This window comes from Spermophilus citellus (assembly GCF_964194105.1).
Source record: "Spermophilus citellus genome assembly, chromosome: 2".
NCBI classification, from domain to species: domain Eukaryota; kingdom Metazoa; phylum Chordata; class Mammalia; order Rodentia; family Sciuridae; genus Spermophilus; species Spermophilus citellus.
This window is the reverse complement of record NC_138183.1, coordinates 13958089-13974056: the sequence shown is the minus strand read 5'-3', so window position 1 is coordinate 13974056 and position 15968 is coordinate 13958089. Positions and strand designations below refer to the sequence as shown.

Sequence of the window (15968 nt, the reverse complement as noted above, 5' to 3'; positions counted from 1 at the left end):
CAGCTTTAGCTTCTCCACTCCAGATTTTTGCACCAGCCATCAGGAATGACTTAGTGTTTCTATTCTGAAGTTTTATTCCAGCAACACTGAATTACTTAACCTTCAGCTAACTGCTAAGCTCCCTTGCACACCCACACCCCCACTTTCCTGGGTTTTTCACAAGTTTTCTCTTACTAAGATATTTCTTCCCCACTTCTTTACTCCTCAATCAAATTCTTCTTTCAGACTTATGATGAGACATCACGTCTTGGAAACGTTGACTAATAATAACTAAAATAGTGAGAACTTACTATGGGCCAGGCATTGTTCTAAATTCTTTCAAAGGCATTGTTTCATAATTATAAGGACAATTGCAGAAAGTAGGAAAGATGATCATATTTCATGAAGGAGGAATCTAAGACAGAGAACGAGGGTATTCCCCAAAATAGCGTTACCAAGATGGATCTTGAGTGCCAGGCGTGGGGGCAGATGCCTGCGATCCCAGGGGCTCTGAAGGCTGTGGCAGGAGGATTGCAAGTTCAAAGCCAGCCTCCTCAAAGTCCCAAGCACTAAGCAACTTAGTGAGACCCTGTCTCTAAATGACCTACAAAATAGGGATGGGGATGTGGCTCACTGGTAAAGTGACCCCAAGTTCAATAATCCCCGGTACCAAACCAAAACCAAAACCAAGACTTCCCACGCCTCTGGCTGCTCCATTGCAACAGGCAGGGCCCAAGCGTGCCCCCCGGGCCTCCCCCCGCCCCCAAGCGGCCTCGGCCGGCCTGGGCTGGCCCCCCCAGGGAGGCCGCCCCCGACCTGCGGTGGGCTTCCCGAAGCCGGTGACACAGCTGCAAAAAAAAAAAAAAAGTTTCCGAGAGGTAGGTGGAGCAGTGGGAGAAGGGCTACCCCCAGTGGCGGGGGAGCCCGCCGCGGATAGTGAGGGAGCGCTGGAAGCCCTTATATGTCCAGTTGGAAGCAGGCGAAGCCACGCTAGGTGAAAGACAAACAGCTGTGACTCAGCACTAATCCATCCGGCTGAAACAACTGGTCAGCCCTTCTCATTCTACGGAGGTAAATGCCTACCGAGCCTTCATAGGTAGTGGCCACAGGTTTGAAACGGGGCTTGGGAGAGACAGTAAGGACCCACCCGTTGCATTGGTCGCCCGGCAAAGGGAAACGAACTGTCGCCATTTGCAAGAGATACCACCATGGCAGAGAACTGACCTCATCAGACTGCGGCGGAGGAGATAACTTCATTGAAACCTGCGGCTACAGTGACTTCTTCCCTTCCCTTCTAATACCTTTCCGCCCAAGCATCTAATAAATTTATAGGAGTAAACAGTAACTCATCAGTCAAACAGAACAAGAAGTAACATGAGCAGCTTCAAAAAGCAAGGAAGAAAAGGAGTACAAACAATGCAGGACAGCCTAAATATTCAGGAGGACCTAGAGTCATCAGAAAAGTCATATAAAGAACTCAAGGAACACCTTAGACAGATGGAATGGAACCTTAAAGAGGATACAAGACAGCAAATTCAAGCAGCGAAAGAACACATTGAGAATCAATTACATAAACAGATAAAAGAAGAAGTTAAGCATCTTTATCAGGAGATAGAGATTATAAAAAATAAACAAACAATAATTCTAGAAATGAAGGAAACGATAAACCAAATTAAAAACTCAATTGAGAGTATCACTAACAGAGTGGAGCAAGTAGAAGCCAGAACGTCAGATAATGAAGACAAAATATATCAACTTGAAAACAGTCTAGCCAACTCAGAAAGGCTGGTAAAAAATCACGAGAAAAACATCCAAAAGTTATGGGATAACATAAAAAAACCAAACTTACGAGTCATCGGGATAGAAGAAGGTACAGAGATTCAAACCAAGGGAATGAGTAACCTGCTGAATGAAATAATTACAGAAAACTTTCCAGAAATAAAAAAGGAAACAGATATACAAATTGAAGATGCATACAGGACACCGAGCACACAAAATCACAGTAGACCAACGCCAAGACACATTGTTATGAAGATATCCAATACACACAACAAAGAGAAAATATTAAAAGCTACAAGAGAAAGGAGACAGATTACATTCAGGGGTAAACCAATAAGGTTAACAACGGATTTTTCATCACAGACATTGAAAGCAAGAAGGTCATGGAACAACGTATTTCAAACACTGAAAGACAATGGATGCCAACCAAGAATTCTGTATCCAGCAAAATTAAGCTTCAGGTATGACAACGAAATAAAAATCTTTCATGATAAACAAAAGTTAAAAGAATTTGCAGCCAGAAAACCAGCATTGCAAAGCATTTTGAGCAAAACACTACACGAGGAAGAAATGAAAAACAATAACCAAAACCATCAGTAGGAAGTGCCTCGGTAAAGACAGAGGGCGAGGAAAGATAATCATGGAGAAACAAACTAAATTTTTTTAAAAAAGGATAAATAATCAAACATGGATGGAAGTACAAACCATATATCAATAGTAACTCTGAATGTTAATGGCTTAAACTCTCCAATAAAGCGACATGGATTATGGATTAAAAAAACAAATCCAACAATATGCTGCCTCCAGGAGACACATCTGATTGGAAAAGACATACACAGGCTGAAGGTGAAAGGATGGCAAAAAATATACCATGCACACGGTCCTTGTAAGCAAGCAGGGGTGGCCATCCTCATATCGAATAAAATCGACTTCAAGACTAAGTTAATCAAAAGGGATAAAGAAGGACATTATATACTGTTAAAAGGAACCATTCACCAACAAGACATAACAATTATCAATATTTATGCACCAAATAATGGTGCTGCGACATTCATAAAACAAATTCTCCTCAAGTTCAAGAATCAAATAGGCCACAACACAATAATTATGGGTGACTTCAACACACCTCTCTCACCATTGGACAGATCCTCCAAACAAAAGTTGAATAAAGAAACTATAGAACTCAATATCACAATCAATAACCTAGACTTAACTGACATATATAGAATATATCAACCATCATCAAATGGATATACTTTTTTCTCAGCAGCACATGGATCCTTCTCAAAAATAGACCATATATTATGCCATAGGGCAACCCTCAGTAAATATAAAGGGGTGGAGATAATACCTTGCATTTTATCTGATCATAATGGAATGAAACTGGAAATCAATGATAAAAGAAGGAAGGAAAAATCCTACATCACATGGAAAATGAACAATATGTTACTGAATGATCAATGGGTTACAGAAGACATAAAGGAGGAAATCAAAAAATTCTTAGAGATAAATGAAAATACAGACACAACATATCGGAATCTATGGGACACAATGAAAGCAGTTTTGAGAGGAAAATTCATCGCCTGGTGGTCATTCCTCAAAAAAAGAAAAAACCAACAAATAAATGAGCTCACACTTCATCTCAAAGCCCTAGAAAAGGAAGAGCAAAACAACAGCAAATGTAGCAGAAGGCAAGAAATAATTAAAATCAGAGCAGAAATCAATGAAATTGAAACAAAAGAAACTATTGAAAAAATTAGATCGACAGACCTTTAGCCATGCTAACGAAGAGAAGAAGAGAGAGAACTCAAATCACTAACATACGGGATGAAAAAGGCAATATCACAACAGATGCTACAGAAATACAGAAGACAATTAGAAATTATTTTGAAAACCTATATTCCAATAAAATAGAAGATAGTGAAGACATCGATAAATTTCTTAAGTCATATGATTTGCCCAGACTGAGTCAGGAGGATACACACAATTTGAACAGACCAATATCAATGGATGAAATTGAAGAAGCCATCAAAAGACTACCAACCAAGAAAAGCCCAGGACCGGATGGGTATACAGCGGAGTTTTACAAAACCTTTAAAGAAGAATTAATACCAATACTTTTCAAGTTATTTCAGGAAATAGAAAAAGAGGGAGCTCTTCCAAATTCATTCTATGAGGCCAACGTCACCCTGATTCCGAAACCAGACAAAGACAACTCAAAGAAAGAAAACTACAGACCAATATCTCTAATGAACCTAGATGCAAAAATCCTCAATAAAATTCTGGCGAATCGAATACAAAAACACATCAAAAAAATTGTGCACCATGATCAAGTAGGATTCATCCCTGGGATGCAAGGATGGTTCAATATACGGAAATCAATAAATGTTATTCACCACATCAATAGACTTAAAGATAAGAACCATATGATCATCTTGATAGACGCAGAGAAAGCATTCGACAAAGTACAGCATCCCTTTATGTTCAAAACATTAGAAAAACTAGGGATAACAGGAACTTACCTTGACATTGTAAAAGCTATCTATGCTAAGCCTCAGGCTAGCATCATTCTGAATGGACAAAAGTTAAAGGCATTCCCTCTAAAATCTGGAACAAGACAGGGATGCCCTCTATCACCACTTCTATTCAATATAGTTCTCGAAACACTGGCCAGAGCAATTAGACAGACGAAAGAAATTAAAGGAATAACTATAGGAAAAGAAGAGTTTAAACTAGCACTATTTGCTAATGATATGATTCTATACCAGAAGACCCAAAAGGCTCTACCAAGAAACTTCTAGAACTAGTAAATGAATTCAGCATAGTGGCAGGATATAAAATCAACACCCATAAATCAAAGGCATTTCTGTATATCAGCGACAAAACTTCTGAAACGGAAATGAGGAAAAACACTCCATTCACAATATCCTCAAAAAAAATAAAATACTTGGGAATCAACCTAACAAAAGAGGTGAAAGATTTATACAATGAAAACTACAGAACCCTAAAGAGAGAAGTAGAAGATCTTAGAAGATGGAAAAATATACCCTGTTCATGGATAGGCAAAACTAACATCATCAAAATGGCGATATTACCAAAAGTTCTCTATAGGTTTAATGCAATGCCAATCAAAATCCCAACGGCATTTCTTGTAGAAATAGATAAAGCAATCATGAAATTCATATGGAAAAATAAAAGACCCAGAATAGCAAAAGCAATTCTAAACAGGAAGTGTGAATCAGGCGGTATAGCGATACCAGATTTCCAACTATATTACAGAGCAATAGTGACAAAAACAGCATGGTACTGGTACCAAAACAGGCGGGTGGACCAATGGTATAGAATAGAGGACACAGAGACTAAGCCACAAAGTTACAACTATCTTATATTTGATAAAGGGGCTAAAAGCATGCAATGGAGGAAGGATAGCATCTTCAACAAATGGTGTTGGGAAAACTGGAAATCCATATGCAACAAAATGAAACTGAATCCCTTTCTCTCGCCATGCACAAAAGTTAACTCAAAATGGATCAAGGAGCTTGATATCAAATCAGAGACTCTGCGTCTGATAGAAGAAAAAGTTGGCTCCGATCTACATATTGTGGGGTTGGGCTCCAAATTCCTTAATAGGACACCCATAGCACAAGAGTTAATAACAAGAATCAACAAATGGGACTTACTTAAACTAAAAAGTTTTTTCTCAGCAAGAGAAACAATAAGAGAGGTAAATAGGGAGCCTACATCCTGGGAACAAATTTTTACTCCTCACACTTCAGATAGAGCCCTAATATCCAGAGTATACAAAGAACTCAAAAAATTAGACAATAAGATAACAAATAACCCAATCAACAAATGGGCCAAGGACCTGAACAGACACTTATCAGAGGAGGATATACAATCAATCAACAAGTACATGAAAAAATGCTCACCATCTCTAGCAGTCAGAGAAATGCAAATCAAAACCACCCTAAGATACCATCTCACTCCAGTAAGATTGGCAGCCACTATGAAGTCAAACAACAACAAGTGCTGGTGAGGATGTGGAGAAAAGGGTACACTTGTACATTGCTGGTGGGACTGCAAATTGGTGCGGCCAATTTGGAAAGCAGTTTGGAGATTCCTGGGAAAGATGGGAATGGAACCACCATTTGACCCTGCTATTGCCCTTCTCGGACTATTTCCTGAAGACCTTAAAAGAGCATGCTACAGGGATACTGCCACATCGATGTTCATAGCAGCACAATTCACAATAGCTAGACTGTGGAACCAACCCAGATGCCCTTCAATAGATGAATTGATAAAAAAATGTGGCATCTATACACAATGGAGTACTATGCAGCAATAAAAAATGACAAAATCATAGAATTTGCAGGGAAATGGATGGCACTAGAGCAGATTATGCTTAGTGAAGCTAGCCAATCCCTAAAAAACAAATACCAAATGTCTTCTTTGATATAATAAGAGCAACTATGAACAGAGCAGGGAGGAAGAGCAGGAAGAAAAGATTAACATTAAACAGAGACATGAGATGGGAGGGAAAGGCAGAGAAAAGGGAAATTGCAATGAAATGAAGGGAGACCCTCATTGCTACACAAAATGACATATAAGAGGTTGTGAGGGGAATGGGAAAATAAACAAGGAGAGAAATGAATTACAGTAGATGGGGTAGAGAGAGAAGATGGGAGGGGAGGGGAGGGGGGATAGTAGGGGATAGGAAAGGTAGCAGAATACAACAATTACTAATAGGGCATTATGTAAAATAGTGGATGTGTAACCCATGTGATTCTGCAATCTGCATTTGGGGTAAAATTGGGGGTTCATAACCCACTTCAATCTAATGTATGAAATATGAAATGTCAAGAGCTTTGTAATGTTGTGAACAACCAATAAAAAAAAAAGTGAAAAAAAAAAACAACCAAAACCAAGATGGATCATAAACTCCGCGGTGAAGGATATGAATATAAGGGGGATTGATTGTGAGAAAACGCTAAGAACAAGGGGCTGAAGGATACTAAGGAAGTTCACAATAATGCTGGGATCTTCTGATGCAAGCACGCAGCTAAAAGCAGAGGACTAAAGGAGAGGTAGAGATTGCACTGGAAGTTTCTGGAGTTGGTGCAGTCTCTCATGGGAACAGGGGCCTGTGTATACTCTGGAAATGGGCGGGGGGCGAGTGGAAGCAAGTATTCTTGATGATAATGCCTTTTTTTTTCTTAAATTGCACTGTGTTTCCCAGCAACCTGAAGAATATCTGCTACATTCTCTTCAAGAGCTGTTGCTGACCGTTTGCGGTCTAAGGCAGAACTTTCAGGCAGGCCCCAACCAAAGTCTCTGCAGAGGCTTCTTGCCTTAGCTTCCCAGCGCCAGCTGGAGGAACATTCTCCGCCAGGGGACGCCGCGCTGCTATGGCTCCCTAAGCCCCAGGTGGCAGCCGGCACGCACGCTCCGTCTGCTCTAAGGTTCGCCTCTTCTGAAGCGCTGGGTCCCTGAGGGAGTGTTCGCCTCAGCACTAGCGCTGCGGGGAGAAGCGTGCGGCGAGGTGCACCTGCTCCGGGCTAGCCGCCCGCATCCCAGGTGGGGGAGGCGGTGACAGCGCCGCGTCGCTCCCTCAGGTGGTCCTCGGAACCGGCCTAGAGGATCAGGTTCACTCAGTGAAAAGGGAGTCCTTGCGGCCTGCCGCCGCCGACAACCACACTTCCTGAGAACTCCGACCCCAACGCCGCCCGCGTCCCAACCCGAAGGCTGTCGAGCTCCAGAGCGCCCGCCCCACGCGGCAAGAAGGTTGGTGACCACGGCTTCCCCGCGTTCTCTCGCGCCAGCGGCACCCTCGCTCAGAACGGCGGGAAGCGCCAGCGGCCCCGCCTAACGGCTCAGGGAGGGGCGTGGCCTGCACAGGCCCCGCCCACCGCGCTGGTGCCCCTCGGCAACCCGCACAACACAACAAAATGGCCTCCGCGCCGCTGGGCGCCTGACGGGAAAGACCCGTGCTTCTCCGCCTCGCCTCGTCCTGTGGGGCTGCTCGGTTCGGTTCTTGGGCGGTGAGTCCCTAGCCTGGGTGCCGCTGTCCTCCGGCGTCTCGCCGAGCGGTGGGGGCCGGCGGCGAAGGCGGGAAGGCCTGGGCAGGCGTGTGGTGGGCTGGCTCCTGATGGATTGGGGCGGGGGCGTGTGCCTGGGGATTGGGATTGGACGGGAAGGATGGGCGGGCGCGGAACGGGCGTGGGCAGGTGGAGGCCGGGGCTAGGCTCAGGAAAGCGCTGGCGGCTCGGCGAGGACCCAGCCGTGGGGCGGGTTGGGAGTTGGGCCGCGGCGCGGGGTGGGACTGGGGTCGGGCCGCCGGGAGGATGTGCCCGGGGTCTGCGCAGGGAGCGCGGTGCGAGGGGCTGCGGGCGTCCTGCCGGGTGGAATCAAACGAATGCAGTACGTGCAGAAAGATGAGGGACGGAGCTGGGAGGACTGGGTCGGTTAAGGGATGGGTGATTGTTGAAGCCGCCGGTCTTGAGGCTCGGGTTACTCAACCTTGCCTCGGTGACGGCAGGCAAGTTCCTTCACTTCCTGTTCATGTGTCCTCACTTCATCTGTATTGAGTGCTCACGAGGTGTCTGCTAAGGCTCTTAAGTATTTTGCATGTATTGATTAACTCCTTTGGAATTTGAAAATTCAGTGTGGGACGTTGTCATCCCCATTTAACAAGTGATAGCGCTGAGTACCAGAGGTTAAGTAATTTATCTAATGTAGCACAGTAAGTGAAAACTCTGGATTTGCATTCCAGCTGTCTAGTTCCAGAATCAGTTACTTGATTGCTAATGATGCTCAGCCACTCATAAATGAGGTTGATAATTCAGATCTTATGCAGCATCTGTGAGGTGATATCTGTAGAATGTTTATCATGGTCGTTCAGTCAACATATTTTTTTCCCCATACAACAAAAGACAAATGGAGACTCTGCTCTTTTGTAGGTTATAGTTTAGAAGGAGAAAAGGAATAATTATGCACTTTCAGAAGTGATTACTTAATTCCAATTGTTTATATGTTTATAGAGGAGACTTATTGGGCATAGACCATGTATAACAGGGGGACACAATCTTGTACATCTTCAGTGTAAGAACCCTGCCTTCTCAGCTCTATTTTTAAAGAGTCTAGCACAATTCTTAGCACATAAAAGTTGCTCAATAAAATTGGATAACTAAATAAATTAATGGAAAGAATTGGAAACTTGGGTTTTAGGGTATCTGAATAGAACCAGAGAAATGGAAGAGGGGAAATCAGGGTGTTAATAGGTTCCAGAAGGACACAGGGGACAGGGTGTTGGAAGTGAAAGCCAAGCAGGTAGGCAGTGGAGTGGGTGGAGTTTAGGTATTTAGTTCTAGTAGGGGAGTAATTATAGGTCGGAGTATTGACTGGTCAGGTTGTCAGGATATATGTTAGAATGAAAAGAAATGAGCAGTTTGTGAAAACAGGATGGATATAGAAGTGTTGGTGTGGGGTATTAAAATTTTAGAGAAATGGGAGAGAGAAGTACTACATTAGGGAACTGGAACTGAATTTATGGGAAAACTTGGCAGCCAGAATGGGATGAAAGGGATGAGAAGCAGAGAGGTTGACAACATAGAATGGGGAGTTGGCTTTAGGAAGAGTTAAGGACTTTGAAGAAGAATGGGAGTCAGTATTTGACAGGGCTGGAGAAGGTTAAAGAGTATTTTCAGGAGATCCAAGGTTATGAAGTGACGCAGAATTGGAGGAAACTGATAGAAACACAGTTATCAACCTGAGCTGGGTTCACAAGAGCTGGCTACATTAATAACTAAGAAAATGGCGAAAGAAGTACGAAACACACAGAAATACCTTTTGCTTGCAGGAATCAGGGATGGCTCTCTAACTTAAGGGTCTGTTAGAAAGAGAGAGAGCACGCCTGAAACCATCCTATTTATTGAGGGGAAGACACTTGAGAAAGTTCCACCCAAATGAGGCAAGGGATTGGGTTTCAGGGTGCTGAGCCTCACTCCCAGAGCTGTATAATTCCTTGCCAAGTGAAGATGAGAACAAAACAAACATAATATGAATTCCAAAAAACTCAAGTTGTATAACATGGTAATAAAAAGCATGGGTTCTGGAATTAGGTCAGGATTCAAATCTTGGCTTATGCAATTAGTTATGGAATTTTGGACAGATTAACCATTTCATCTTTAAAAATGACAACTGTTTCATAGAGTTATATATAGTTCTTCCAATGTGATGATACGCATAAAGAGCTCATCTCAATTGTAAGCCCTCATTAAATATTAGCCACTAACATTCTTTAGAATTAACTTCAATTCTAGCAAGTCAGCATGTTTTCAAAGAGGCTTAGATTTTTAGATGTAAACAAATTTATTTGGAGTCATGTTTACTGTGTATATCTGAAGTGATGTGTCCTATTTTCTTGTGTGACTTGTAAGTTGAACCTGAAAAAAGAAGAAGAACCAAAGAAGAATTCCAAAAATGTTTTGAGCAAGATCAGCATTCTTAGAATGACTGTATGGGCATTGCACAGTATAACATCTGCTAAATGCTGGTTAATCCGTTGAATATATTGATGGATTCTATTAATGGAAAATTTCTTTCCTATATACTGTATATGCCCCAACCATTTAAAAAAAAATCTTCATAATCCCAGCCTGTATAGCCTATGAAGGTTTATTACATGTTAATAGAGACATGAAAAACCCAAAGTAATGCCTTTCCTACTCTTAAAACACCATGCAATATAATACTTCCAATACCAGATGTGTGAGGCTTTTTTTTCCCCCACACACCATGTACTTTTCTAGTGGACCTGCAACATGTCCTCTTATTTAATTCAACTCTGACATTATTACCTGGAGGTAGTGTCAGATCCCACAGGTTAAGGACTCAGTTCCACAATACTGCCACCCACTTCAGATGCCAATTGCAAGTAGAAAAACCTTGACAATTAGAAATCTTTGTGTTGAGGACTAATGTCACTCATAAAGATATCCCTTTGTTAAGGTGATAAATAATATTTATCACCCTCGTGTTCTTTATGACTAATTTTAAAAATAACTATTAATTATTTACTTTATGATAGGCTGTATTCCAGGCATCAGAACATCAGTTAATGATATTTCTACTTTCACGGAGCTTATATTCCACTGGATTAATTATGTGATTTGATCTAAACATTAGTTTCAGTGAACAATTTATTGTTAGAAGAACTTACTGTTGCTAGCATGGTGACTAACCATGCACTATTCTGAGCCTTGATTTTCTTACATGGAAAATAAAGGAATTTGACCAAGGTCTCATTTAACAATAATTGCTTTAGTTCCTTCTGGAAAACCTAACCTTTAATAAAATTTATTTTGTCAATAAGTAAACTACTGAAAAAAAATGGATTGTTACCTTGGAGGCAAAAAAGCTAGTGAGTAAAACCTAAAAGTAGAATAAAGAGAGGTTTATTCCTTGCAGCAAGTAAGAACACTGGTGCCAGGTTTCTGTTCTCTCGACTAAAAGGCTCAGGGGTCACTCTAGTTAAACTGGGCTAACTGGGCTGCTTCCTGCATCCTGGGACTTTTTAGGTGTGTAGAAGAGGCCTTGTGACTAGCTTAGTCCAATCAGCCTGAGAATAGAAATACAGTAATACTTCTGTCTGGAGCATGTGTCAGTAGTAGACCCTCTTAAGGTATCTCTTCTCTGTGACAGGTCATCAGTGATGTTCAGAATAGTGTCTGCTCTGTCAGGGTAGGGTAGCACAGATCTTCCCATCTATAGCCTCTGAGTTTATAACTTTGTGGTCTTGAAAGCTCTAGAAATAATTTAATGGTTTTAATAATTTTGGAAAAAATAATGTTGTTAAATATTCTGAAAACCCTTGCAGGTTTTGATTGCTTTATTCTTGCAATGAAGAAAGGTTCTCAACAAAAAAAATTCTCCAAAGCAAAGAGGCCACCATCATCTCACCCTCCCAGCCCATCTCTTACATCTAATATGAGATCTAGGTCGCTTTCACCTTTGATTGGATCAGAGACTCTGCCTTTTCATTCTGAAGGACAGTGGTGTGAGCAAGTCAAGTTTACAGATGAACCCAATGTGATTTTGGGATGCCAAGATCATAAAGGTATTCCTTTCATCTGAGAATTGTGTAAGGACAGCGAGAGGACTGAGCCTTCTGGGTGAGGGTAAAGATGTCTGCTTAGGGGAGGAGAGTTTCCAGAAAGAGGAAGCTTTATTTCCTGTGGAAAAGTGCCTACACACTCATTCTCTAGTTTTGCCATCCTCTGTGAGGAGGAGGGCATACCTCTGCATTTCAGAGTGAAGTTCCTTTGGTATAAATATTCAGTATGAAAATGTTTCCACACTTAGGCTGTGCCAGTCTGCTTGCTTCTAAACTGCTCGTCTGTGAGTGGACTGATTTCCACATTTGGGAAATGCATATGTTTTATCAACATTTTTGGTTTATTCTTAAAAGCATTCTTTTAGTTGGGAGTCTGTTTTCAAAAATTTTTTCTTATTTGTTAGATCATGAAATCACAGCCATCAAACTCTATTGATCTGAATATCTGATCAGTTTTTTTAATTAATAAATACTATCAGCATTGAGTTTATATTGTACTACATCTTTGCTACCAGTTAGTTACACTTATTTCTATTTGATAGTCTAGGATATTGGTCATCTTTATTCCTAGAACAAATCAAATTAAAGAAAAATTCAATTTTTGAACTAAAATTAATTTGATATTAACATATAAATCATCATAGGGAACCCTTGGCCCATAGCCCAGATCTTAATCAAGATTTTTTTTTTCTGATTCATAAAGTAAGAGCCAAGAAACAATTTTCTTTTTATAGCTACTTTCATAAAATATGATTTTAACAGTTTTTTGATTACATTATTGAGGAAGACCATAAAACAAGATATGCTATTATTCATTAGGTTAGAATTATATCTCATATGGTTTTATACTCTGCATTTAAAAGGGCAACAAATTTAGAGTTTCTTACTATCAAAAAAGAAGAAAATAGGATTATTGAGGATTTCAGTTTCTGAACTTTAGCATTTTAAAAAACAACTCAAGGGGCTGGAGTTGTGGCTTAGCGGTAGAGTACTCGCCTAGCATGTGCGAGGCTCTGGGTTCAATCCTCAGCACCATGTAAAAGTAAATAAATAAAATAAAGGTATTGTGTTCAACTACAACTAAATAAATATTTTAAAAAAATAAAAATAAAAAACAACTAAATAGTAGCAGTTTATTTTTAAGAACTGACTTGAAAATATTACTTTGAAACAAACTTGCTGCTGCATATAGATAATATTGTGTTAGATTCATCTGCCTTTGTTCAAGTTCTATATTTGCAGCTTATGAGTTATGAGATTTTGAGCAAATAAAGTTTCTATAAATTTGTATATCAAATGTTTGTTGTACAAATTAAATTTGTAAAATGTAAGCCTTTAGCCCAAAGCTTGGCACACATCTAATATTTCTAGAGTGTAATTGCTATCATCATTATTATTAAAAATGCTGTAAGTTAAAATACTATAAAGGTTTTTTTTTTTTTTTACATTTGCCTGGCTTAAATTTTTTTTCTTACATAGTGTCAAAATTATTATTATTTTTGGAATATGTGTGTCTCCCTCTACTGAAAATGATCTTTTTTGTAATTTTAGGAGCTGATTCAAGAGTAGGAATTCGATATATCACAGAGGCCCTCATTAAAAAACTCTCTAAAGAAGACAATTTGGCTTTGGTAAAGTCTCTCAACCTTTCACTTTCTAAAGATGGCGGCAAGAAGTTTAGGGTAGGTTACCAACAATTGCTGTGAGTAGACATTGATTTTAATTACTTTGTGTTTTAAAACTGCCAATAAAATAAAAAGATTTGAATCCCATCCTCATGTTACCTAATTTGTAGCCGACCTTTTATTGTTTCTGGTGATAGTTCTACATCAGAAGTATAATAGCTCCAAATTCATAAGCATCTATTACTCAGTATTACATATAGTATTTCATTGAGTATGTTTTGTAGTACAGCTTTAGGGATTATGAATTCTTTTAATTTTTGCATATTGTGGAAAGTTCTAATTTCATCTTTAATTCTGAAGGAAAGTTTGTGTAGTATCATAATCTTGGTAGGCCCCCATTCTAATATTTCAGGTAAACATTCCAAGCCCTCTTATCTGGGATGACAAATGAGTTGAAATTCTAATTGGCTTACCTCTAAGTGTGACTTGCTATTTTTCTCTTGTAGCTTTTAAAATTCCATCCTTATTCTGCATATTTGGCATTTTTATTATAATCTCTCTTGGAGAAGATTTTTTCTGATCCTGTCTATCTGGAATTCTAAATGCTTCTTGTATTTGGATTTCCATCGTGTTCCTAAGATTTGGAAAATTTTCTGATATATTTTCATTGAAAAGATTGTGCATTCCTTTAGCTTTATATTTTGGTATAATCTATGCCAATGATTCTTAGATTTGGTGTCTTTATGTTATCTCAGATTTCTTGAATATTTTGGTTATTGTCTCTTTACATCTTTTCTTTATTACTGACTTTATTTCTAAGATTTGACTTGAAAGTTTGTCTTGAAGGCCTGAGAATATATCTTCTCTGAGGTCTAATCTATTGGTAATACTTTCAAATGAATTTTTAATTTGATTTATTAAGTCTTTCATTTCTAAGATTTGATTCTTTTTCAGAATCTTCATCTTTATTGAAATGATCTTTCACTTTCTGTATTTTTTAAATTGATTCCTTGAAACTTCTTTTATCTCATTGAACATTTTAACTATGAACTTTGTAAATTATTTCTCTGACATTTCTTCAATGTGGTGTCAGAATTGTTGTAGACTGTTTGAGGTGGTTTGTTCCTTTGTTTTCTCATATTGTTTTTATGTCTGCCGATTGTAAAGAAAATAAAAAGAGACACGGAGACAAGATGCAGAGGCAGGAAAGATGGCAGAATGGCAGACAGGCCAAACTGCCACACTTTATTTATTTCAATAGGTTACTTTAGGTCATTAGTGCCATAACTACATTATTGTTTGGTGTTCCTTTATTCCCAGGAGCTGAGTGTCTGAGATCAAGGTCCACACTGATAAGACTCTAGCACAGATCCTCTTCATGAAGGATATTACATAGCAACTAGATACTGCACCTATATTAGTTAGTTATCTTACTAGCTTCTAGGAGAAACAAGTAAGAAACTGTTCCCTCACCCCCAGGAGTTTGCTCACCGGAGGAATGCTTCCCTGTATATTTCCAGGGTCAGAATCCCTCCAGCCAATTGGTTGGGATGATTATCACTTCTACTTTTATGCAAGGGACTATTTAATAAACTTCTTTCTCTTAAGTGCCCTAGGCTAGGTGAATAACGAAGTATTAATACCTGCACTCAATGTGTATCCTCTGCTGTTCCCAGTATCAGTACCACCTTGAGAGAAAATGCTAAACCCTATTAACTTCAGTCTCTTCAGAGCAGAGCCACATACTTTGGAATAGAAAAACAAAAAACTTGTTGAAAATATTCTATACAGTTCCCTTAATCTGGATAGAAAAATGTAGTAATGCTCTCCCTTTGTGGGGTATACTGCTGTATTTTGTGTGTAAGATTTTCCATTGGCTGCTGCCCACTACTCTGGGTATGGAGGTGTTGATCACACCAGCTCCCCTCTAATACAATTCTTGAAAGCTTTTTCCAATGTCTAGGTACCCACTAGCTTTCTGTTGGGTCAGAGGAAATGGTCTCTGATATTCTGTGACTTAGCAAATCAGTTATTCCCTGTTAGGTGGTATAGTCTTTTTGTGCCTTCCAGAAGAAAAGCTCTATGTATCCAGCACTTTCAAATCCAGTGGAAGCTATACTGTGAAAATTTGGAGTGTGTGAAGTATGATTATTTAAGTTAGATATATTTTAGCCTGTTTGATGTGCTACTGTTGGGCTGGAGGGGCTGCTGCCCTTTCTGGAGTACATTGGTCACAGATCATTGGGCTTGTATCTGGACCCACAGATTGGTGTCTGGTGTCTGGTGTCTGGGGAGCTCTTCTGTAAGTCCCTTTGTGGGGTATACTGCTATATTTTGTGTGTAAGATTTTCCATTGGCTGCTTTGGCTTATCCTCAGAAATTGCCTTCTGTTGGTCTGAGTGTCTGAATGACAATTAACAGGCAACTCTGGGACTTACAGCTGTGGATCCTCCTAAAGATGCTGGGGCACAAGA

At 39.9% G+C, this 15968-nt stretch overlaps 1 protein-coding gene across 1 annotated transcript in view; it reads left to right on the top strand.

The window, feature by feature from the left end:
• Positions 1 to 11622: 11622 nt before the first annotated feature.
• CNTRL (centriolin) overlaps positions 11623 to 15968 on the top strand; it is an 83005-nt gene continuing 78659 nt past the window's right edge. The window contains 2 exon segments of the mRNA XM_081279271.1: positions 11623 to 11872; positions 13421 to 13551. Coding sequence (XP_081135397.1) covers positions 11656 to 11872; positions 13421 to 13551 — 348 coding nt within the window. The 5' untranslated portion in view covers positions 11623 to 11655.